The sequence below is a fragment of the Neoarius graeffei genome, chromosome 10, assembly GCF_027579695.1.
Source record: "Neoarius graeffei isolate fNeoGra1 chromosome 10, fNeoGra1.pri, whole genome shotgun sequence".
Classification (NCBI taxonomy): Eukaryota; Metazoa; Chordata; class Actinopteri; order Siluriformes; family Ariidae; genus Neoarius; species Neoarius graeffei.
In genome coordinates, this window is record NC_083578.1 from 61,210,510 (window position 1) to 61,236,672 (window position 26,163).

Sequence of the window (26,163 nt, forward strand, 5' to 3'; positions counted from 1 at the left end):
CCTCTGTTCCAAAAATGGCAATAACTCATGTTGACCTTAAGTGATATTAAGGTCTTTTGGCTTTGTAGGGCAGTATGGGTCGCAGCCATTAGAACATGACTCCAGACATTGTTAAAACATTGTTGGTATTAAAACAGAACTTTCTATAAAACAATTGTTTGAACTGTGTGTGTGTGTGTGTGTGTGTAAGGTTATTTCAAATGTAATGACGTAAATGTTATCTTTGTTCCCCCCATGTTTACCTCAATGGAACCTGAAGACCACTACCCCGTTATTCCCTCAAAAGGTACTGCAGACATTTATTTCTTTAGGGGAGAGAACATGGCTTCTTATTGGTCAAAAAGAAGACGTGTTGTGACAGCTACTGAAATGTCAGAAAGGCAGATTCTGTCCGATTTTGAGTCAGCTCTGGGTAATCCTGCTGCTCAAGTCTCTCCTTCAATTGCATCACCCAGGCCTGCATCATCAATGGGTTTAGATGAGGATGGTGGGGATTCGGTTGAGTTGGGAGGGTGCAGTGATGCAGAGTCTGACAGCAGTAGCATGTCTTCAGAGGGTGACAGTGACAGTCATATTGATGGTGAGTCTTTTGAAGAGTCAGGGCTTCACCAAAAATTAAAACACTGGGCTGCATCATTCTCTGTGCCTTTGATTGCCATTACTGCTCTGTTGACCATTTTGAGAACAAGCCACCCTGAACTGCCCAAGGATGCTAGGTCCTTATTGGGCACTAAGCCTGCAGTACCATTACAGACCGTAGGTAATGGGGAATACTTCCATTTTAGCTTGGCAAAGGGAATTTTGTCCAAATTAAGCACCATCAATTTACCAGATGTTATTCAAACAGTAAGAGTTCAATTTAACATCGATGGTTTCCCTATTTTCAAAAGCACCAGGCCTCAGTTTTGGCCTATTTTGGCACTGATTGATTGCGATTACACCAGAACACCGTTTTTAGTTGGCATCTTTTGTGGCCCTGGAAAACCCTCCAATGTGTTTGATTATCTGACGCAGTTTGTTAAAGACCTCTCTGATCTGCTTTGCAATGGGGTAACATTTGGAGGTAGAAAGCTGAGGGTGGCCATTTCATCCTTCATTTGTGATGCTCCTGCTTGAGCATTTGTAAAACAAATTAAATGCCATAATGGGTACTCCGGATGCGATAAATGCCATCAGACTGGTATTTGGCAGAAAAAAATGACGTATCCTGAGACTGATGTTAGGCTAAGGTCAGACGAGGAGTTTGAAAATATGGTAGATGAGGACCACCACATCAACAGAAGTCCTCTGACGGGTCTGGTGAAAATGGTGTCTGCCTTCCCAATAGATTATATGCATTTATGTTGCCTTGGCGTTATGAAAAAGTTGATACATTTTTGGATGAGGGGGAAAAACTCTACAAAGCAGCCTACAAGAGCCATTAAAGCCATCTCCGAAAAGTTAATACAGCTTCGTCCCTATACTCCAGCTGAATTTGCACGGAAACCCCGTGAACTCGCCGAAATTGATAGGTGGAAAGCGGCAGAGCTGCGCCAATTTATGATTTACAGTGGGCCATTAGTTCTGAGGGACATTCTTCCACAAGATCTCTATGAAAACTTCATGTTGTTTTCTGTGGCCATGTTTTTGCTACTCACACCAAACATTTCTGAAAGTATGGTTTTTCCGAAAAATTGTTAATGGCTTTTGTAAAGCATTTTGGAGAGGTGTATGGTAAAGACGAGATTGTGTTTAGCGTACATCAAACAATACATCTGACACATGAGTACCGCCAGTAGGGTTCCCTAGACATCTCATCCTTTCCTTACGAGAATTATTTGGGTAAACTAAAAAAAATGCTACGCAAGCCATCTCAACCTTTACAACAGGTTGTCAAACGCCTTTCAGAGGAGCCAGTTTGTTTATTTCCACCACCACCTACACAACCACAGTTGTTACACCCACACCAGGAGGGCCCATTACCCCAACACTTAAGTTCTGGCCAGCAATTTAAAAAAGTGCATTTCAATGATTTCTGTTTTTCTTCAAAGCAGGGCGATGATTGCCTAGTGATTAAAAATGAAATCGTAATGGTGAAAAACATAATTAAACATGGTGACTCTGTCTTTGTGGTTTACATGAAATTCAAGAGGAGGGAGTCATATTTCCACTATCCTTGCCCCTCCACAAGCATTGGCTGCTACAGAGTATTTGGCATAGACAGCTGCCTTAACGTTGACCGGCTTGAGGTTGTCCAGGGCAAATGTGTGTTGTTCCCAGATGGAGAGACCTTTGTGGCAATCCCTCTTCGTCACCATTCGTAAACCTATATGGGAAGGAAAAAAAAAACCCACACAAAAAACACACACACACACACACACACACACACACAAAGAAACACATCTTTACTTATGCATTAGAAGGAATCTGGACAGTTTGAGTACTCCAGCTGGATGGCAGGCACTAACTATCCTTTCCATGGAGTACTTTTTTTATTTTTTTTATTATAGATGGCATAGATTTGGAAAGTTGTGGATTTCCAAGACCGGAGTGCAGCAGTTGTGCCGTCCAGCTGGGTGGTAGATGTTGACGGAGAAGTGGGATGCTACTGGCCAACCTTTGGCGGAAACAAAGCTGTGAAGGCCGCCATGAACTGCACCCCCCCGGGACAAGGATGGCGATTCCATCAAAAAATAAGGGTGCTGGCAACCTGTGGTGAGCTGCATAGCTACTTCATTAAACCAGTGACAATACTTCAATACTGCATTAAGCCAGTTTCATTAAGACTGCCTTCCCTTTCAGGCACCTTTGCCAAAGCAAGACGTTACCTGACCCGATCGCTTGAGGAAGGCTGCCTTACAGCAGACCTGCAATCGGATGATGGTGAGATGGGGCCAAGGAAAAGACGGTAAAAGTGTTTTCTTTTTTAAATCACAACTTGCAGTTATAAGTTCAATTACGGTTTCGTTTGTGTTTTGAGCTGTGTCAGTAAGGTCCTGGGTTTATTTTAAAGACCAAACAAAAGGTATTTGGAGGAGGACAGCGAGGAGGAGGCAGAACCAAGCTGTAGGGGGAGGAGGCCACCATCTATTGACGCCACTCAGCTGGACAGCGAGTGGCAATTCCCCTCCCTTAATGAAGGTGACTATCTTTACCACTTGTTGTTGTTCTACTAAAGACCTAGAAGTTGTCTGAAATAATAATGCTTTCATTTCCGTCTTCAGACACCCAGCCAGACCTGTTTCTTCACAGCCAGCCATTAACTCATGGTAACTATGCATTTCCTTTATTTATGCCAGAAATTAAAATACCAATGAGTAAGTGAAGATATGTTTTGATCAACTGACTGCTTACTGTTTTTCAGATTCACCGTCGTCAGAAACCCCGCCAGGCCCTTTCCTTCACAGCCAGCCACTAACCCATGGTAACTATGCATTGCCTTGATTTATGCCATAAACGACTAAAAAAACAAAACAACAAACAAATATCTATGTAGATGCGTTTTGATCAACTGACTATACAATTTTTCAGATTCACCCCAGCCACGTCACCGCTTCCATGGTAAGTCAAAGAGGAAATCAATCAATCAACATGAAAATTGTGAATTTAGAACAGAAATTAAATTAAGGCGCACCTTGAAGTGAACTAAATTGTACTCTCTGATATTTCAGCCACACCTCTGCCATCGCAACAGGGGAACAATCAGTTGCTGCGTGGTGAGTCCACAACTGTAATCACTGGTCATAAATGACCAGCAATGTGAAATAAAAGTCCTAATGTTTGGTGTTACGTAACAGACATGGGCATCAGCACTGTCATTGCTCTCCTTGGCCAGCTGAGGGAGGAAAACTGACTGCTTACTATTTTTCAGATTCACCGTCTTCAGAAACCCCGCCAGGCCCTTTCCTTCACAGCCAGCCACTAACCCATGGTAACTATGCATTGCCTTGATTTATGCCATAAACGACTAAAAAAACAAAACAACAAACAAATATCTATGTAGATGCGTTTTGATCAACTGACTATACAATTTTTCAGATTCATCCCAGCCACGTCACCGCTTCCATTAAGTCAAAGAGGAAATCAATCAATCAACATGAAAATTGTAAATTTACAACAGAAATTTAAATTAAGGCGCACCTTGTAGTGAACTAAATTGTACTCTCTGATATTTCAGCCACACCTCTGCCATCGCAACAGGGGAACAATCAGTTGCTGCGTGGTGAGTCATCAACTGTAATCACTGTTCAAAAATGACCAGCAATATGAAATAAAAGTCCTAATGTTTGGTGTTACTTAACAGACATGGGCATCAGCACAGTCATCGCTCTCCTTGGCCAGCTGAGGGAGGAAAACGGAGCTGAAGGGGGAAGTAGGAAGGCTGGCGCAAGAGGTCAGGGCCCTAAGGAGAGAGATGGGGAGACAAGACACACCCCAGACATTGCCCCTAATCAAGCTCCCACTCTCCACCATGGAGGAGTTTTTGGCAGCAGAGGCCCTGGTGAAGGAAGATGCCAAACAACAGCAGCTAATGGTACTTATTGAGTCTTACCTTTCCTTTCCAGTCATCTGCAACACCTGCAAAAAGAAACACAAATAATATCATTGTGAATCAATGAAACAATGATAAACACTGAATACTTTCTCATTATTGTCTTCATGCTACATTTTATTCTATCAGGTGTCTACCTTAGCCCTTTGTGGAGGAACCGACGTAGGGGTCACAGTGAGGCGGATGCTGCGTAGCCTCCTGGTCAACAGCTTGGCCAGCCAATTTAACTGGGCTGGAAAGGGGGAAAAAACTGCGTTTAAGGACACCAAGATCCATGATGTCCTGTTTGGTAGGTTATGCATGTGCACAAAGCTGTAAAAGAGGGTAAAATAGTAAGCTGTCGCAAGTACTTGCACACTACTTCTAAACATTCTTTGACAACTCCTTCACTAACTGTAACATTACGATTATAACGACAACGACAAACATATTGTGAAAGATGCAAAGGATTAAAAAGGATTAAGAAACTCACCAGGCGCCTTACTCAGAAAAAGCAGGTGTGCAGGCAAGTCCAGGGAGGCTGACTGAGTGACGAACGGTCCGGTAGTGGCATTTCTATTTCCGCTTTGTGTCAATGGGGAAATTAAAATGTGGTGTTTTTTTTTTTTTTTTTTTTTTAATCCCGTTTAAATTGTCACAAGATTCACATCTATGGTTTCTGATTTTTACATATATTTTCTGTACTAGTACCATTACTTGCCACCTACCACTAGAGTGTGACGTGCATAGTCTTAACAACTCAAACTTTAACAATTATCACCATGCAAAGTCTCAATGTTTTGTTCTTTTTCTTTCAGATGCTCTACAAAAGCAGCTGCCAGGGAGCACACATGCTACTTTTAGTGACGCAATCAAGAAGTGGCTTAAGTATGCGCCAGAGAGAGAGGGAGGGATGAGGAGACGTGAGGAAGGGTGGCATTTATGGCCCTTTTCCACTACCCTTTTTCAGCTCACTTCAGCTCGCTTCAGCTCACTTCAGCCCGACACGGCTCGCGTTTCGACTACCAAAAACCAGCACGACTCGGCTCGTTTCAGCCCTGCTTAGCCCCTAAAACTTGCACCGTTTTGGAGTGGGGCTGAAACGAGCCAAGCCGTGCCGAGTGAGGTTGGGGGCGTGAGCAGACACTCCCCTGTGCACTGATTGGTGAGGAGGAGTGTCCTCACATGCCCACACACGCCCCGCGAGCGCGCTGGGATCTGTAAACACCGCAAACCCGGAAGAATAATAATTACGAGAATTTCTGAAGCCTTATGCGCCTCGCCTCATCTATACGCTCTTGCCAGTATCTGTTGGCGTTGTCGGTGACAACAAGCCACAGCACCAAGACCAGCAACACTAACGACTCCATGTCCTCCATGTTTATTGTTTACTATCCGGGTCGTGAGACTACCGCTTAAAAGCTCACTGAATCAGTGACATACAGAGCATCGTGGACGAGTTCGCGGAGCGCAAGGCTTGTCGTATGCCCTTCAAATAATGCGCGCAGTAGGCTATTGATGTTTTATTATGAGCCATGTACAGTATGTCACCTAATGTTTTTTTGTTTGAGTTACATGTTCGTTTGAAGGACTTAATGTACAAAATAACATAGTTGCACCCCGTAGTGTTGAAATTGGTAAACACAGTGCATTCAGTGAGGTTTGCACCGCCCTCCTTTTATTTCTGACTCTTCCTGTCACCGTTGCAACCTCTGAGCGCTCATTCGTATGCCCTTCAAATAATGTGCGCAGTATAGGCTATTGATGTTTTATTATGAGCCATGTACAGTATCCTAATGTTTTTTGTTTCTGAGTTACATGTTCGTTTGAAGGACTTGATGTACTAAATAACATAGTTGCACCCGGTAGTGTTGAAATTGGTAAACACCGCAGTTGCGGACATTTTGTAGCCTAAAATGATGTTATGATAAGCTTTAATAAAGGGCCCGGTCATTTGCCCCGCCCCCGGCCCGGCTCTGATTTGTTCCGCCACTGTCACTGATGTCACTGTTTGCGCTGCTTAACGACATCACGTGACGTCCACCCACTTTCGCTAACTCCACCCAATGTGTCCACCCACTTCCAGCCAGCACGGTTCAGCGCGCTTGTAGTCGAAATGCAACTCCAACAGCCCCGCTCAGCCCGACTCAGCACGGCTCAGCCGCGTTTGTAGTGGAAAAGCGGCATTAGAAACCCATAGCCTACTGCTGACTTTCTTTATCAATGCTGCATCAAATTAATTTTGGTTATGTTTTTCTGTTTCCATGTACAGGTGTCTGCGCCGCAGGAGGAATAGGCCACAATTATAAATCATAAAATGTTTCTAAGAACTTGTTCAAGTGTGTTCTGTTCCTTATAAATGTTAAAAGTTATGCCTCATTAGATAGCTTGACAAACATTAGGAGAGGTGCATTGTTGCATGCATTTTTATATCCTGTTGTACATAAAACAGGACGTAGCCTACGCACATTGATATAAATTAAGTTTCACTTTCATGGTTGAAGTATGCATGTGTGTGTTCATCCTAGGCAAGAGCCCCGATGCTTTATTGTTAGCTAGTTTAATTTAGCCTGTTTTGCTTAATTTGTAGCCTTCCTGTTGTACATAAAACAGGAAGTAAAGTTGGATGAATCATCGCCGAAAATTAAACTATAAATCGACCGAAATCCGTAGTTGAATAAAGGGTGAAAGGGGGTCTATTCTCTGTCGGCCACCACCCACTTTTCAACGTCGTTTCAACGCAAACTCGTATGAGCAAAGCGGTGTTGAATCAACGCCGGTGATCCACGATGATTCGACGGCGTATGGTCGAAGAACATGCCACTGATTCCCCGTCGAATCAACGCCCTTTTGCTATCTAAAGCGATCCCAGTCCAAACTGTTATGCATGATGGTGTATGATCTATACACTGTGTATGACTTCTTGGGCTATGTGAAGTTTTTGGTTTTGTTTATATCAGTGTATACCAGTGTAGGCAGCAATACTGACATCTCTGTTATAGAACAGTACCTAGAATTATCACTCAATACTTTTTGCCTTCACTTAATAATTACATAGCCCTGGCAGTAACAACACCAAAACCCAACATGATAGATCTCTGCATGAAATGCAGAACTTGGCTGGAGTCAACTGGATTTATAGGCTTTCTGCTGTCCTCCCTTTCATTTGCATCCATGGACCATGGGTATGAAAAAGTTCCATATCGGTCATTGACAGTACATCACAGTGTACATGCCGGGCGTGTATATAGCCATAAACCGATTTCTAATGATATGGCTTCCCCATTCCAGAACACCCCCACTTTTGGAAAGCTTGATATGCCCCTGGACACGCTCAGTTATCCTGTAGGTGTTAGGGTCACTGGAGGCCGGGTGTGAACGGTGTTAACAGCCTAGAAGGTCATTAGGGTGATCTGTGGGTCATTGGCTTTCTCTGCCATCATGTGAGTCTTTGAAGTTGGCTGAGTCTTGATATAGATAGGTATTCAGTTTTCTGGGAAGTGCCAAAGACTACAAGAAGAAGGAGAAGCAAGAAACTTTGTGTCCCTTGGAGTCTATTGTACAAGTCTCTGTGACTTTATTAGAAGGCTGAACACCTTTCTTCCAAAATATAATCCTTCAGTTGTTGTTTTAATGATGGTGGTGGCAAACATGTTGGTCCAAAAGTTCCCACAGGCATTCATTTGGGTTAATTGACATCATTTTTACATGCATAACACCATTCAGTGAGCTCTTTTGCCCTATGGATGGGAGGATTATCTTCATGGAAGAGACCACTCCCCTTAGGTTAAAATTGTTTTATCATAGGATAAAACTGAGAAAAAACCCGTGTTCATTTGCAGTGGCGTTTCCATCTAAGGGAAAAAGTGAACCTAAATGATGCCAGTAAAATGCCTCCACAGCATAGTAGAGTTTACACCACACATGTACTGTGCCCAGCTGTCAAGAATATGGCAAAAGAAGAATCACCTGACCATATGATTTCCCCCCTCCATATCTCTGTAGACCTACGTTTTCCCCCACTGAACTTACATTTTCTACTTCTCTTTGTGATTAGGGCTTTATGTAATACAGCCTATACTATAATCTGTTATCTCTCTACTGGAGTTGTGAACAAACTATTGTTGCTGCCAGTCTGATCATGTCCTGCATTGCCATTCTCAGTCACCTGAAGAACAGTCACTCTTTCCATTTTAACCCAGGTCACTCAGACCTTCTCAGCCTTTTTCTACATGCCAATCTTCTCATTCAATTCCCCTGGCTGGAAGCATCTGAACGTTTTGTTTCTCCACTCATTTATTTAGGTTTTTATACCCCCGCTCCAAAGGAGGGGGAGTATACTGGTTTTTACCTTTGTCTATCCGTATCTCCGTATTTCTGTCCATCCGAAACACCCTTTTTGTCAGCAACCACAGATCATGCCACTTGGTACCAAACTTCAGCTTGGGGTTCTATACTGTGTATACCGTTTTCAGGTTTAGCGCACATCAACTTCCTGTTTACCGACTGAATGTATTTACGAAACATATAGGGTGGATTTACAAAATTTTCGTAATACTTTTCTCAGCAACTACAAATCACAACTGCTTGAAATTTAGTACCGAGCTTCAGCTTGGGATTCTATACCATGTATACTGTTTTCAGGTCTGTTGCACATTGACTTCCTGTTTACCAACTTAATGTATTTATGAAACATATAGTGTGGATTTACAAAATTTTCATAGCATTTTTCTCAGCAACTACAAATCACAACTGTTTGATATTTGGTACTGAGCTTCAGCTTGGGGTTCTATACCGTGTATACCATTTTCAGGCCTGTCCTACATTGACTTCCTGTTTACTGACTGAATGTATTTATGAAACATATAGGGCGGATTTTGACACCATTTCAAGAAGCAAAATGCTATTTCAAAATCACAGTTTACCAGGATGCTATTTGAAATACCCGGGGAGAACACTGCCCTTTACTTACTTGTTTCAGGGTTAATTATTTGTTGAAGTCAGCATTCATAATAAGTGTCCTATTCCTTCGATTGCTTGCATTCTGATATAAGTGAGAGTGGGGGGATATGTAAGTGAGCAGTAGCTAACAGCTGATCTTGTTACCTCTGAGTAAATCTATAGACTAAATTCTGTTGTATATATTTGACGATTGAAGCATATTGTTAGAAACTGCAAGGCTACTGTCAAAAAAAAGAATAAATCCATCCAAACAAGGGAAATTCTAAAAATAAGCTTACATATTTTAAGTAGAGCAGCAGCTACAATTATCAACATCTTAAAGGTCCCATGGCATGAAATTTTCACTTTCTGAGGTTTTTTAACGTTAAAATGAGTTCCTCTGACCTTCTTAAGTCACCCCAGTGGCTAGAAATTTCATAATGTGTAAACCAAACTATGCCCAACATTTGAGAATGGCGCGTCAAAAAGGCGGGTTGATAAGCTCTTCCCTTTACTATGTCAGCAAGGGAGATGATCCCCATGCCCCCCGTCTGGATTCCCACCCACTGTATGGATTGCCCCACCCAGTTGTAGTGAGGAGACCATAGAGGACACAACAACATGGCATCACCTAAGCGAGCGAAACATGGAAATTGCGCTGTACATGGATGTGACGACACAGAAAAGAGTCTGTTTTTACTGCCGACGGGAGAGCCCCTGAAGACGCAGTGGCTTAATTTTATTTACTTCAATAATACGCTGTCGAGTCTACCTAAGATGGTGTATGTTTGTCAGAAGCATTTTCCTGAGGAATGTTTCCACAACTTGGGACAGTACAGGGCAGGTTTTGCACATCAACTGTCACTGAAGCCTGGGTCCGTACCAAGCATCCCTGCCGCATCAGCAACAAACACCAAACAAGTAAGTGTATAACTGGTTGTTTTGCCATGTTTTAAAATCGGTGCGTTAGCCTAGCAATGGCTACATTAGCTGTGCAGCTAACCGCTTCCTGCAGTTAGCCAGGTAATCTGCGCTACAAAACTAAAGAGCATGCAGCATGCTCTGTTAAACTGAGTTTAGTCTGGAAATTGACTGTAACTTATGAGCTTATGTTTGACTATTACTCCGCAATGCATGTCTTCTGTTGGATAAGCGCTATGTTGCTGTAGTTGCTGCTTCTATCCTTTTTGGTTATGGGGTGCGTGTTCAAGCCTAGGGTATTACAGTATACGTTCGTAAACTACCACTCTGAACACTCTCACTCTCTGTTCTCTGTGTCACGTTGAGTTTACGAAAGGAGTCAGAAGGAGAACGGGGTTTTGTCTTAACAGCGTGGCTACAGGCGCTGATAGCAGCGAGTATGTGTGTGCGCAGCTTGGCCAAGCCCCTCCCCCTCCCCCTCCCCCCATGGCCCGCCCCCACCCTCTACCCTTCCCCACCTCCTGCTTCTCATTAGCAAAACGACGCACTGGGAAAAGCGCTGAAATGGGGCTTTCTCCCAGGAGGCTATATTTACGTGCCGAGGGTTCATTTCGAGAAAGGCTGCGGATATAACATCCGGAAGCCTCCACGAGCCCGTTTAAAGCATCAACAAACCACCATGCCATGGGACCTTTAACAATCTTTTGGCCATTGCAAAAGTAGAAAATACTTTCAATTCATAAATTGTGCATGAATAATTACTCAAACTGGGCGGCACAGTGGTGTAGTGGTTAGCACTGTCGCCTCACAGCAAGAAGGTCCTGGGTTTGAGCCCAGTGGCCAGAAAGGGCCTTTCTTTGTGGAGTTTGCATGTTCTCCCCATGTCTGTGTGGGTTTCCTCTGGGTGCGCCGGTTTCCCCCACAGTCCAGAGACATACAGATTAGGTTAATTGGTGGCTCTAAATTGACCGTAGGTGTGAATGGTTGTTTGTCTCTGTGTCAGCCCTATGATAACCTGTCCAGGGTGTACCCCGCCTCTTGCCCATAGCCAGCTGAGATAGGCTCCAGCTTGCCTGCGACCCTGTAGAACAGGATAAGCGGCTACAGATAATGGATGGATGGATAATTACTCAAACTTCCACTGGAAAAAAAATGAATTGATTCATGATTACTTAGCGTATCAGATGACATGACACCGTTCCACAATTATTGACACCTTTGTCCACAGTTATTGACACCGTTCCATAATTATCGACATCCAGATGATTATTTATAAAAAACTAAATGGTATGTGGTATTAAGTTAACAAAACATATTTAGTACAAAATATTTTTTATATATTGATGTTGGTGCTTACGTAAATGAGGAAATAATTCTAATGCTTTTAAACAAATGAACTGATAATGTTTAACCTTTGTCAGAAAGGTTTTTGTTCCATTTTCTACCCACTTTCTAAGCATTTTCATAGATCATATTTTGTTAATCATTCGTTGGCGTATGTATTAATTTCTAGTTTTGTAGTTTACCAATAGGCGGTACGGTGGTGTAGTGGTTACCACTGTTGCTTCACAGCAAGAAGGTCCTAGGTTCGAGCCCAGCGGCTGGCGAGGGCCTTTCTGTGTGGAGTTTGCATGTTCTCCCCGTGTCTGTGTGGGTTTCCTCCGGGTGCTCCGGTTTCCCCCACAGTCCAAAGACATGCAGGTTAGGTTAATTGGTGACTCTAAATTGACCATAGGTGTGAATGTGAGTGTGAATGGTTGTTTGTCTCTGTGTCAGCCCTGCAATAACCTAGCGACTTGTCCAGGGTGTACCCCACCTCTCGCTCATAGTCAGCTGGGATAGACTCCAGCTTGCCTGAGACTCTGTAGAACAGGATAAGTAGATACAGATAATGGATGGATGGATAGTTTACCAGTAAATGTCAACAGGCAGTTGACATGTAACCACATGAATATCCAGGTCAAAGGTCGCATGCCATTCCTCGATCCAAACATTATATTTTTACATCTAAAAATATAAAATGTCGACTGATATTGTAATATGTGGTAGATAGTTACAACAAACTGCAAATATATATATATTCTGAATCGATTTCCTACTGCAATAGGATTCCAAATACTCTATAAGCATTACATTGTTATGAATCAGAAAAAAATATTATAGATCACAACACTTTTATTTTTTAAAGTACTTCATCTACTTCAACAATGTTATACAAAGATTGATACATAACAGTTGTAAATGTCACTTAATTCCACAGGGTATCAATAATGGTGGACATCAGTGAAAGAGATCACTATTATCAACAACTCACATGATTTCTCCAACGTATGTTTAGATACAAAATGGCAACTGTCAAATGAAAGAATAAGAGACAAAGTAGGTTTCGACAAGGATATCATGAAATATCAGTGAATTTGATAAGTAAAAACATGTCCATGATCTTTCCACCATGCTTACCTGCAATGATAACATCCGGGTTTTCCTCAAATTGCTGAATGTGCTAAAAAAAAAAAATTCGATCTCAGGTAATGAGCTGTGTCATCAGACTACAAGATTAAAGGGCAAGGGGAGACTTCCGGTTGAATAACCAAGGATAACTGTTGTAATTGAAACTCACCTTTGTAAAATTGTTTTTTATTGGTAAATCTGAAAAGGTGTCAATAATTATGGACTGTCGATAATTGTAGCCACTGCTCTAGGTGTTATATTTAATAATATAATACACAAAGGCGGTAAAATTCCATAATGAAAATAATTGTCACAGGCGGTTTTCATGCTGGTAGCCAAATAGATGTTACAACTAGAAATTACTGATTGAAAGCTGGTAATTCATCTATTTAGATGCGTTTGGAAGAATATATGTATGTTGAATTTATGGGGATGAATTAGTATGCTCCATCAATTATATCACATTTCAAAATCAGGAAATTTTTGAACATTTTTTAGGAACCCTTAGGAACAATTTAACAGCAATAGCTTTCTACCCCTGCAAGTTACTGGGAGCTTCAATCACAGACTGCTCAAGAGACCTCAGGATAAATAATGCAAATATTTAAAGCTATGTTAATTGCAATGGATTTAAGACTGAATCATGCCATCTTTTTTAATCTTAGTTTTTGTTAAATTTCCTGGTGCACAGTCAGCTTCTCTGTGGCTGCATTGACTTTGAAGGCTAACTGTAGGCTATTTATTATTTAAATCTTGTCTGGAAATCTTGCTTGCATCTTTCTTTTGTATTTAGTGTGGCCAGTTCCATCCTTTTAAACTACAGCACAAGCATCACTTAAACAAACCCCTCATACGTAGGTTTACAATAAATTTCTGCTCCCCAATATATCTCATCTTAAAGGTAACCTGCTCAACAAAACCACATTTTCCTTTTCAGTCCATATGTGTCATTGTTCCACATGGGATGACTTGGTGAAATAGAAAGTCACTGTTGTTATGGGATTTCCTTTCACAGAAAATGTGATATTTTAAGCTGTTTGATTTTGTTTGATGTGATGTAGAACTGGAAAATATTCACAACTTCCTGGATCACATTGTCACAACTGTTTAACATGGGAGGGTATTGCATGTGGTGCAACACATATGCCAGAATGCTGTTCATAGACTTCAGTTCAGCATTTAACACTGTCATCCCCTCTAAGCTCATCACTAATCTCACAGATCTGGGCATCAGTGCTTCCATCTGCAGCTGGTTGTTGGATTTTCTAACAAACAGGCCCCAACATGTTCGTTTAGACTATCACTGCTCCTCCACCCTCATCCTAAACACCGGCATACCTCAAGGCTGTGTGATGAGCCTGTTCCTTTACTCCCTTTTTACTCATGACCACAGACCTGTGCATTACACTAACACCATCATCAAGTTTACGGATGACACCACAGTGATAGGCCTCATCAAGGACAATGATGAGTCAGCCTACAGGAAGGAGGTGGACTGCCTGGCTGTGTGGTGCAGCAAGAACAACCTGCTGCTCAATACCAGTAAGACCAAGGAGCTCATCATGGACTTCAGAAGGAATGCTGACACACACACACCCATTCACATCAATGGTGCAGCAGTGGAGCGTGTGACCAGCTTCAAATTCCTGGGGATCCACATCTTGCAGGACCTCACCTGGACAACCAACTACTCCAACCTGGTTAAGAAGGCTCACCAGCATCTCTTTTTCTTGAGAACTCTGAAGAAAAACCACCTCTCTTCAGACATGCTGGTGAACTTCTACCGCTGTACCATTGAGAGCATCCTAACCAACTGTATGAGAGTCTGGTATGGGAACTGCTCTGTCTCGGACCAGAAGGCACCACAGAGGGTGGTGAAAATTGCCCAGTGTGTCCTGGGAGCCTCACTTCCTGCTACTGAAGACATCTACAGGAAGCAATGTCTCAGGAGAGCCATAAACATCAACAAAAACTCCTGCCACCCAGCACACAAACTTTTCACTCTCCTGCCCTCTGGAAGGCGCTACAGGAGCCTTCAGACCAAAACCACTAGGTTCAGGAACAGTTTTTTTTCCTTCAGCTGTCTCACTGCTGAACTCCCCCCCCCCCCATGGTTCCCCCCTAAACACACACACACCAACCCCCCCAAACTGAATTGACTTGAACTGACTTCAGTGCACTATTACCCCACTATCACCATTTGCACTACTGTTTATTCATACCGTTTTGTATATACTGCAAATATCTATATCATACCATTGCACTCATATTGCACATTTGTACATACTGTAAATATCTATCATATCATTATACCATTACATACCCTGTAATTCCTGTACATTTATATTTGTATATTACACGTTATTTACTACAATGCACTTCTGGTTGGATGCAATCGGCATTTCGTTGCCTTGTACCTGTGACATGTGCAATGACAATAAAGTTGAATCTAATCTAATCGTGTCCTCCTAACCCCACCCCCCACTTTAAAAATTTTTTATTTATTTATTTATTTTTTTAATCTTTGTCTGGTATACATTATGCACAGTGAGTGATGTTGTCCACAAGCTGCATGGAGCAAATAGAAATTCATGGGATTGTTGCAGCTTAAGTTTATTTCCATAGTAATTATAAAATTATTTTTATTAACTTTAACTAAATCCACATTGGAATCATATGTTAATCCTGAAAAAGAGGACATCTGATCACCTTACTTATGTACAACACTTCTATTTTACCTTGTTTCCATATTGGCAAAATGATCTGACCATATTATTAAAAACATATGATTTTAAAAGATGAGTTTCATGGTCATTAGAGGAAAATGAACTGAACAGGTATGTAGTTTCATGCTGGAAAAAATGTCTATTAATACTTAGTACTTTCATGTTGTAATTGTATTGCTTTAATGGTTGTATTGCTTTCATGACAATCTTTAATGGTGTCAACTCAGAATTTATGTAAATGTGTTTCATATAAAAACAGATGTAAATGTTTTCATACTTTTTAAAGTTTTGTGTACATACAATTAAATACATGATCTACTTTAATTATATTTAATGATGAAGGATTTATTTAATCAGCCAATCCCTTGACAGTAGCACAGTGCATAAAATCATGCAGAAACAAATTAAGAGCTTCAGTTAATATTCACTTCAAACATCAGAATGGGAAAAATTGTGATCTCTGTGATTTTCCCTGTGGCATGGGTGTTGGTGCCAGATGCGAAAAACAAAAAACATTGAGTGAGTGACAGTTCTGTGGGTGGAAATGCCTTGTTGTTGAGAAGTCAGAGGAAAATGGCTAGATTGGTTCAAGCTGCCAGGAACGATATAGCAACTCATAGCAACTCTTTATAACCATGGTGAGCAGAAAAACAGACAGCAGAAGACCACATTGTGTTCCACTGGGTTGCCAGCCAAGAACAGGAAGCTTAGAATCAAGAACAGGTTCCTATTAAAGAGGCCAGTGAGTGTACACTTTATTGATTTTCATTTCAGGTATATTGATCAATAAATCATACAGAGTTTGAAAAATTACATTTTCCACTCTTTTAAGCAAGCTGAGCCAAGCCAACACTGTTGGTCTGCCTGTTAAAGATGGTGTAGTAGTTTCGGATGAAAACATCACCCAAAATCCATAGAAAGTCATTACTGCCACTGAAACCTGTCATGCAGCCATAAGAGTTCTTGAGGGGGGGAAAAATGAAATAGTAAATATAACATTTAAATTGCATTCTTTGTCACTTGTGTTTATAATGTGCTATGTTTAAAAAATATATATATTATTTTGAGGTTTAAAATGTCCAACTGTGAAATTTGAAAAGGTTGACTTAAATATGCTGATGACATGAAAGAGAAATTTGTCTAAATTTACCTGACTGACGTAGGATGAAGGAGGGATGGTGAAGGAGTAGCCATTAAGGGTGAAGGTAACTGAAGGCATGCTCTGGATGTTGTTACAGTTCACATTATACTGCAAGGAAAGTGTGACAAAGTTTTTAATCAATCAATCAATCAATCAATCAATCAATCAATCAATCAATCAATCAATCAATCAATCAATCAATATTTACCTAGGCAGAATTATAAATTTGTTTTGACTTTAATCATGTTTTTTAAACATTAACTCACATCTCCATATTGGTTTACTGTGGCGCCCATCCAAGCATTAATGTTGTTGATGTCTGATGTTGGGCCAACAATCATGGAAGTGCCAGTGTCAACAACAGCCTGACATCCTCCACAGCATGCAACAGCCTGCCCATTGATAGATACACTGCAAACATTAAAAATAAATTATTGTAAGTGATATCAGTGTAATTGTGATGAGCATTTTTTTAAGCATCTGAAATGACTGGCAATTGTGCTACTGTGTTACTGAGAAGAAGAAGAAGAAGAAGAAGAAGAAGAAGAAGAAGAAGAAGAAGAAGAAGGCTGTTTATTACAGCTCATGTATATATACATAATGCATAAATGTATGAAATGGAGAAAGGTGTACAGTGAGCTCAAAGTGTATTTGATTTTTCATGTGGTTTTGTATCTGTAGTGTTTAAATGTTTCACCTTATGCAAGCTATAACAGAGCATGACAGTATAAGTATTCAAAATGTTCTAAGACTTTTAGGTTGTAAAATTTCCAAAATAACATTCCTGCTTTAATAATGGTTTGCTTTACAAGTTTATTTGAACAACTAATTGTTTAATTGCTCTTATTTAGACAAAATATAACATGGTAATAATGCTGCATCTACACACATTTAAACACTATAAACATTACTGTATGTTGGGGGGAAAACAATTTGAAATTGAAAATTCTTGAAACAAAACTTTCCAAAAACAAAAATAATGTTCAGAAAACATTCTTTCATGTCACCACACCAGGAACAATACCTCAGTGTCAATACTTGTATAAGCCAACATGTGAGGCCAGGGACTGAACCCAGGCCACTTGATTACAAAATCTGTGAGTTAACCACAGGGCTAACTGGACCCAAATACAGAGACAAAGTTCCAAAGTTAGGTTTAATAACACATCAAACAGCTCAGACGATCCCACTACAAAAAAATAAATAATAATTAAAAAAATAAAATAAAAATTCCGGGCGGCACGGTGGTGTAGTGGTTAGCGCTGTCGCCTCACAGCAAGAAGGTCCTGGGTTCGAGCCCCGGGGCCGGCGAGGGCCTTTCTGTGTGGAGTTTGCATGTTCTCCCCGTGTCCGCGTGGGTTTCCTCCGGGTGCTCCGGTTTCTCCCACAGTCCAAAGACATGCAGGTTAGGTTAACTGGTGACTCTAAATTGACCGTAGGTGTGAATGTGAGTGTGAATGGTTGTTTGTGTCTATGTGTCAGCCCTGTGATGACCTGGCGACTTGTCCAGGGTGTACCCCGCCTTTCGCCCGTAGTCAGCTGGGATAGGCTCCAGCTTGCCTGCGACCCTGTAGAAGGATAAAGCGGCTAGAGATAATGAGATGAGAGATGAAATAAAAATTCCACTAACACAAAAATCCTTGAACAGAGCAAATAATTCCAGAGGAAAATCCAAAAAACAAGTTGAAAGCAGTCCAAAGTCAGGAACAAATGTTCTGACCCTGGGTCATAATGTGTACTATTATTGATTTCTTTTTGTTGTTGCTGTTCTCCCTCCTTGCCTAAGGAGGTGCCTTTCATCTGTTCCTGTAACTTTCCTTTCAGGATTTTCAGTTTTAGGTGGCGGCAGCTGATTGGACAATGGTTGATTGCACTTGCTTTAGAAAACTTTCTAGAGAAAATGGATGTACTTCGCTTTCTCCTGATTCCCAACAGGATTGTGCCTTGTGTTGTTAACTGATTAAAGTGTTTGAGTTGTAACCAGTGTAAATACTTCCCTAAAAGCAGTCCAAGTAACTCTAGGGGTGAGAAGCCCTTTTTGTTGCACTCTGTTTTCTCCTGTTTATGTTTGCACATGACAAAAGTGTGCTATTTGATAAATGGTGTTGCGCCACTAAAATCATGGAGTTTGCGCAGCTGCGAGAGCTTGTACTCTTGTGTGGGTGCAATCAGTTAATTATTGATATTAAGTGATCAATCTTGTTAAATCAGTCTCATTAAATTTTGAAGGTTAATAATTAAAATGAATCAATCCCATTGAATCGTTTAATTTGACTCGTTTGAATTGAATCATACCATAGAATCAGTCTCATTTGAAGTGAATCATTCAGTGAATCATTTAGTGAATCGTTCAATGAATCATTTAGTGAATCGTTCAGTGAATCATTTAGTGAATCATTCAATGAATCGTTTAGTGAATCATACCATTAATCCTGGTGCTTAATAATAAATTACCAAACAGCTAAATTATGGTATATTTCCAAATTATTACGATCACTTACCATATTACATAACATATGCACCCTTTTTGAATTCTTTGAGAAGATTGGGGACTTCAGATATTGTTGTTCACACAAATAAACACAGTTTGTTTAATAAATGAATTTATTATACAAAGATAAAAAGATAAAATAATAAATCAATATATACAAGCAGTGAGGTAGGGGTGTGTGTGTGTGTGTGTGTGTAGGACTTGACCATGTGTTTAGCCCCGTGTAGCTAACTACACGTGGTGGAGGCCTAGCTTGTTGGTAGCTAAACAAAAGAATGTTATCTAAACAGAACAAAGGATTAGCTCTGTGTTTAGCTTTGTGTTGCTAGTGTGAGTTTGCTAAAGGCCCTATGGCCTAGCTAAAGTGTGTTTGTTAGGCCTGGTGAGGCCTACTGAGCACGTGTTGCTAAAGACAAAGGGAAGCTATCTAAAGTGTATCAGGCCTGGTGAGCACGTGTTCTCTCAGTAACAAAAGATTCCACACTCAACATTACCAAACTCACTGAAACCTTGATAAGGTCAAAATGTATGATAAAGAAATTAGTGTTAGTCAGAATAAGAGAGAGAGAGAGAGAGAGAGAGAGAGAAGCATGCGCAGCCTATCTATTAAACACTTGAGAGAACATAGAACCAAAATAAAACACGCTCCGTGTCTAATAGTGTAATGAATAAACCTGGGTTTAAATTCACACTATTTCAAATAAAAGCAAATTCCTAAGACTATCCTAATTATGCCCAAATGCCAAAATCTTACTTAATCCTGCCTTTAGCAAAATATGAAGAACTATTCGCCGGTGTAGTTTCAGGCCTCGCCGTGGGAGCACGTGAGCCGCTCGTGATGGAGGCGTAGAAACTTTCGGGTCCAGCGGAGCACTTGGGTGGGTCCCGTGGAAAGCAGAGGATTCTTGGTCCGAACCTCAGCGTTCGTGAGGAAAAGTCTCTGATCAGAATAAGATGCACAGCGCTTTTGAGTTAAAAAGGATTCAATCGCTTCTTAACTTTTAACTGCCTGGGCTGCAGTCGTGACGTCACTTCTAATGCAAGTAAACCGGTTGTAACTCAGGTTGAGTTTAAAGATCGCGCGACTCTAGAGTTTACCTTTGCCAAGGGTAAGAAAGAAAAATCGCGCTGAGTGATGGATCTTGCAAGAAAGAAGACGTATTTTTGGGTGGAGAGCGCCTCTTTATACGTCCAGATTCATCGGAAGCCAGACGTGAGAGACAAAGATGGAAGAGCTTCCGCTTGGATTTATGTGTGCATGTTGGACTGACGTAGATGATCCCGCCCACGCGTGACATGGGTCACACGGAAGTTGCCTGGGAATTGTAGTTCTGACACAAGATGGCGGCATGATACCTACAGTCCCCCTTTTGGTCTCAGGGGTATGACGGAGTCGTAGCACTGAGAGCACCGTATCGTATCATCGCCGTGTCCATAGTCCTTGAGGTAGACTTGTCCTGTGCAGTTCATAGTGTCCTGCGAAGACTGTGTAAACTTGTGAGTTCCAGTAAGACAGTTGGAGACAGAGGCATTTTGGGCATATCACTATGGGCATTTTGGGCATATAATCACTAACTAACTAGATCAAAACCACATCAAAAAAAAAAATTAAACATTGAACATGAAACATGTAGCATTTAATTTCCTATGCATAAAAAAAGAAAAAGAGAAGAAATGAAGGAAGGAAAGAAGTATTAGTGTTTGGGTTGGCAAACCTAATCTTCTGGGAAGGTGATAGCAGTGGGTGGTCTGGCTAGAAAGCGTGCGCTACTGCGGCTAGCTGTCGGGGACACAGACCATCTTATCTAGCTAGGCGTGTAGTGTTATGTATGGGTTGCCTGGGCAGACCCAGTGGATGTCTTTAGTGAAGGTGCACATCTCAAAGTTTTGTGGATTCACAAAAGTGAGGATAGCACTGCCAAGACTATATGCCAGGTGTATTTGCGATGAATACACACTAGTAATAATAGCGGATTTTAGTATTTATCTACCATGTTATACTGAAGGGTTATTACTTCATTGGGTTGGTGAAGTCTGACCGGGAATGTTAGTGTACGCTTATAGTTGAGTGATGCGTACAAGCTAGGTGGACATGATGGGCCTAGCTGTCGTCCACCCCCTTTTGGAGTGAGGACTGTTCAAAAGGTTTGATTCGATTATCATGGAAATCGATATGAAAGCGTTTGATTAGGCCTAGATATCCTAATGTGATACGCGACGGGGAACGGTTTTCCCACGATCGAAAGGTCTCGACCAGGGTGGTAGGAACTTCTCTGAGATTCGGGCGTAGTAGGCTTTGTGTCCTCCTACTCTCGAATTGAGATTCTTTTGGGCACCTGTAACGGTTGACTGTAGGTGGCGTCGTAGGTCGGCGACATGATGTGCGGTGTATGCAATCGCGACGCTCATGGCCTCTGGTTTGTATAGGAGATGCGGGGGAAGAACCGACTCTCGCCCAGTCATCATCCCAAAGGGTGTGACTTCAGTGGCACAATGAGGGGTGGACCGAATGGCCCTTAGCACCAAGGGAAGTTTCACGTCCCAAATTTTACCATGGTTTGTGATATACTTTCGCAGCATGTTCACAACGGTTTGAATGGCTCGTTCAGCCTGACCAGAGAATTGAGGGTGGTACGCGATATGGAATTTCGCCTCGACACCTAACATGTTCCACAGCGCAGCCATTACACCAGTGGTGAAATGGGTGTCTGTTTCTGAGTCGATGGATAGAGGGAGGTTTTTCAAAGAGTTGTGGCCACTAGGGGGAATCGTGATGTCGGGTGTTTCGACACCGGACTCGGTGCGCAAAGACATGAACTGAAGTTCATCAGAAATTTGATCTTGCGTGGCACTCGGTTGATCGGTGTTCGCACTAATCTCGTCACAACGGTTTTGTGCATATTTTGTGGGATCCAACGACTGTGGGGTTTTGTGTGAAGCTGACTAAGTTTATGTCGCAGGGCTTGGTTGGGATTGGGTCGCCTTGTGAGAGCCGTGTGTCTGAGAAATGGTGGTGAAGACTTTAGCGCACATGAGAGGTGCGTTTTGTGTTTGCCTTCACCACCGGGGGGGGGGCCCTACATCCTGACCCTCGCCTGCTGTTTCAGAGGGATCTCCTGCCCCTTTCACGAGATATACCCATGGTTCCTGGCCTAGTCATGCCAGCAAATAGCTTTTTGCCATTTTTCTTGGGCTCTTTTGTTTTATCTGTTGAGGGGTCTGACGTCTCCTGTAACAGTTCTTTAATCTCAGCCAACTGGGCTTTTAAAGAGTCCAGCTCTGAGGGGAACTCACCAGGTTGGTCTGAGTCACTGTGTTGGTCGTCTCTACCCTTACATTTAGAGCTACGGTCGGAACGCTTCTGCCGTTTCTGGTCAGAGCGGGGATGACGGTTTTGCTGCCAACCGTTTTGTTCCCTACGACCCTTTTCACGTGATGGGCGATTGCCATCGTCACTGTGGACTCGCCCTCGGTCCCTCCTGGCCTTACCTTGTCGATTTTTCCACTCACCCTTGTGATGGCTCGGCAAGGATCGGGCTAGACCGGAATTTTTCCAGGTGGGTCCCCCTTTTGGAGCTTCACCTCCTTCTAAGGTTAGCGGAGGCCCATTTGCATCCTGGAGCCTAAGGACTCTGGGTTCATCATTTCCGTTTGCGGTTTTGACGGTCTCCCAGGTCATTTGGGCTAGTCGCCTAATTTCCCTCATCGAATAGCGACCTTGTCGACACGTCAGTGTGACATGGGTCCGCACGCTTGGGTGGAGGTTATGTAAGAAGAGAGATATGAAACCTCTATCTTCTTCCAACCCTGGTGCGCTACCACCTTGGAAATAGGCAGTACGTAGCCGTCTGTAATATTCACGAGGCGCCTCAGACCGTTTCTGTTTGATTTGTAATGCACACAATATCGCGGAGGTTTCGTCCGTGTATGGCGCATATTCTTCCCTCATGTAATTGCGAAGTTTCGAATAACTATCGCGAATGTTTGGGGGTAGTGTCTCTAAAAAGGCACGAACGCTACTACTGGAGGTCTTCCAGATTAGTCTCAGTTTTTCACGTGTTGTGGCGTTCGGCAGGTCCATCAGGCATCGATCAATTTCTCGTAAATAGTTATTTACATTAGTTCTTTGATTGTCGGGATCGAATTGTTCGACATCTTGGGCAAGTAGGTCAATTTGCCGTAGGCGGAGGGCTTGGTGCGCGTCCTTACGCGACTCCTTTTGCTCTCCTGAGTACTCACTGTCTGAGCTACTCTGGAATCGCTCCCGCTTCGCACGAGATGCGTGGTCTAATTCATCTGAAGATTGATCAGGGACACTGAAGCGCACTGACCTAGGTGTGCTACGGGCCTGGGCTCGGGATGAGCGCAGGGCGGCTCCATCCTGGCTAGACGACGATGGACTCGTGTAGCGAGTTGATGGAGTTTGGCAGGATGTCTGGTTCTCGACCAGATCATTTACGGTGTCCGGTTCGGACGCCTCTTCCCGCTCTGAGCTTTGGCGCATTGTTGGGGGTCTTTCACGCCCCTCGCGCTGCTCTTGGGGGGTCTGCTCCTGGGCAGCCCTCTTAGCAACCATTTCGGCTTTCTCTAGCCGTTCGGTGCAATCATCAAGGGAGGTCTTCAAGAGCTCACACTCCCTATGTAAATCATTATTATCGGCTGTCAGCTTGGCGTTGCTGGTGGTCAGCCTTTCAACCTCTCCATGGAGGCATCTGATTTCTGAATCAGCATCTTGGAAGTATGATAGGAATAGCTTACCTAGTGCCGCTTGGACACTAAAAGTTGTTCTTTTTGGATCTCTCATATATTTGTTTGAGTTATCTAAGTTGTTTTGGTATTCACACTCACTCGTGTACTTAATGTTTGCCTTTTCGGAGGCAGAGCAGTGAATGAGGTCTGCGATGACCTCAAGGAGAGACACATCTTAAGCGTTGTCTTCCATTTTTGAGACACGAGGGGATGCCATTTTACTTAGGCTGGATACTAGATAATTAATCAAGTTAATTATTAATTTAATCATTAATTAACTATGTAATTAATTAATAAGGTTTATTTGGAAATGCTCTCTTATCCTAAGTTGAATAGGTTATGAGTATTGGTGATATGGTTATCACACTACTGTTAACCGTTTTAACACACCTGGGGATATACCTTAGCAGTTGCTGAATCAACTTATAGTTTATTTGTTGTTGAACAATATCCCAGAAGTCAACAAACCAATCTTCCTCACACGGGGCACCAATTTAACTGTGGGTGCAATCAGTTAATTATTGATATTAAGTGATCAATCTTGTTAAATCAGTCTCATTAAATTTTGAAGGTTAATAATTAAAATGAATCAATCCCATTGAATCGTTTAATTTGACTCGTTTGAATTGAATCATACCATAGAATCAGTCTCATTTGAAGTGAATCATTCAGTGAATCGTTTAGTGAATCATTTAGTGAATCATTCAATGAATCATTTAGTGATTCATTTAGTGAATCGTTCAATGAATCATTTAGTGAATCATTCAATGAATCGTTTAGTGAATCATACCATTAATCCTGGTGCTTAATAATAAATTACCAAACAGCTAAATTATGGTATATTTCCAAATTATTACGATCACTAACCATATTACATAACATATGCACCCTTTTTGAATTCTTTGAGAAGATTGGGGACTTCAGATATTGTTGTTCACACAAATAAACACAGTTTGTTTAATAAATGAAATTATACAAAGATAAAAAGATAAAATAATAAATCAATATATACAAGCAGTGAGGTAGGGGTGTGTGTGTGTGTAGGACTTGACCATGTGTTTAGCCCCGTGTAGCTAACTACACGTGGTGGAGGCCTAGCTTGTTGGTAGCTAAACAAAAGAATGTTATCTAAACAGAACAAAGGATTAGCTCTGTGTTTAGCTTTGTGTTGCTAGTGTGAGTTTGCTAAAGGCCCTATGGCCTAGCTAAAGTGTGTTTGTTAGGCCTGGTGAGGCCTACTGAGCACGTGTTGCTAAAGACAAAGGGAAGCTATCTAAAGTGTATCAGGCCTGGTGAGCACGTGTTCTCTCAGTAACAAAAGATTCCACACTCAACATTACCAAACTCACTGAAACCTTGATAAGGTCAAAATGTATGATAAAGAAATTAGTGTTAGTCAGAATAAGAGAGAGAGAGAGAGAGAAGCATGCGCAGCCTATCTATTAAACACTTGAGAGAACATAGAACCAAAATAAAACACGCTCCGTGTCTAATAGTGTAATGAATAAACCTGGGTTTAAATTCACACTATTTCAAATAAAAGCAAATTCCTAAGACTATCCTAATTATGCCCAAATGCCAAAATCTTACTTAATCCTAGCAAAATATGAACTACTATTCGCCGGTGTAGTTTCAGGCCTCGCCGTGGGAGCACGTGAGCCGCTCGTGATGGAGGCGTAGAAACTTTCGGGTCCAGCGGAGCACTTGGGTGGGTCCCGTGGAAAGCAGAGGATTCTTGGTCCGAACCTCAGCGTTCGTGAGGAAAAGTCTCTGATCGGAATAAGATGCACAGCGCTTTTGAGTTAAAAAGGATTCAATCGCTTCTTAACTTTTAACTGCCTGGGCTGCAGTCGTGACGTCACTTCTAATGCAAGTAAACCGGTTGTAACTCAGGTTGAGTTTAAAGATCGCGCGACTCTAGAGTTTACCTTTGCCAAGGGTAAGAAAGAAAAATCGCGCTGAGTGATGGATCTTGCAAGAAAGAAGACGTCTTTTTGGGTGGAGAGCGCCTCTTTATACGTCCAGATTCATCGGAAGCCAGACGTGAGAGACAAAGATGGAAGAGCTTCCGCTTGGATTTATGCGTGCATGTTGGACTGACGTAGATGATCCCGCCCACGCGTGACATGGGTCACACGGAAGTTGCCTGGGAATTGTAGTTCTGACACAAGATGGCGGCATGATACCTACACTTGGAAGAATTTAAAAAGTTTCTGCTGGAGTGTATTGTACT

The 26,163-nt window shown here is 42.0% G+C and overlaps 1 protein-coding gene and 2 long non-coding RNA genes across 3 annotated transcripts in view; 2 read left to right on the forward strand and 1 right to left on the reverse strand.

The window, feature by feature from the left end:
* The first annotated feature begins 2,562 nt into the window (after window positions 1-2,562).
* LOC132892550 (uncharacterized) lies at window positions 2,563-3,034 on the forward strand. Its single transcript, XR_009655457.1, has 3 exons — window positions 2,563-2,694; window positions 2,782-2,887; window positions 2,993-3,034. It is a non-coding gene; the product is annotated as an uncharacterized LOC132892550 (long non-coding RNA).
* A 184-nt stretch (window positions 3,035-3,218) lies between these two features.
* Window positions 3,219-4,195, forward strand: LOC132892551 (uncharacterized). Its single transcript, XR_009655458.1, has 6 exons — window positions 3,219-3,248; window positions 3,344-3,403; window positions 3,511-3,540; window positions 3,651-3,695; window positions 3,851-3,910; window positions 4,157-4,195. It is a non-coding gene; the product is annotated as an uncharacterized LOC132892551 (long non-coding RNA).
* A 12,181-nt stretch (window positions 4,196-16,376) lies between these two features.
* Window positions 16,377-26,163, reverse strand: part of LOC132892552 (pepsin A-like) — a 34,672-nt gene continuing 24,885 nt past the window's right edge. The window contains exons 7-9 of the mRNA XM_060930834.1: window positions 16,957-17,101; window positions 16,700-16,798; window positions 16,377-16,511 (exon numbers count right to left, since the gene is read on the reverse strand). Of these exons, the coding sequence (XP_060786817.1) occupies window positions 16,377-16,511; window positions 16,700-16,798; window positions 16,957-17,101 (379 nt within the window). The remainder of the gene's footprint in view (window positions 16,512-16,699; window positions 16,799-16,956; window positions 17,102-26,163) is intronic.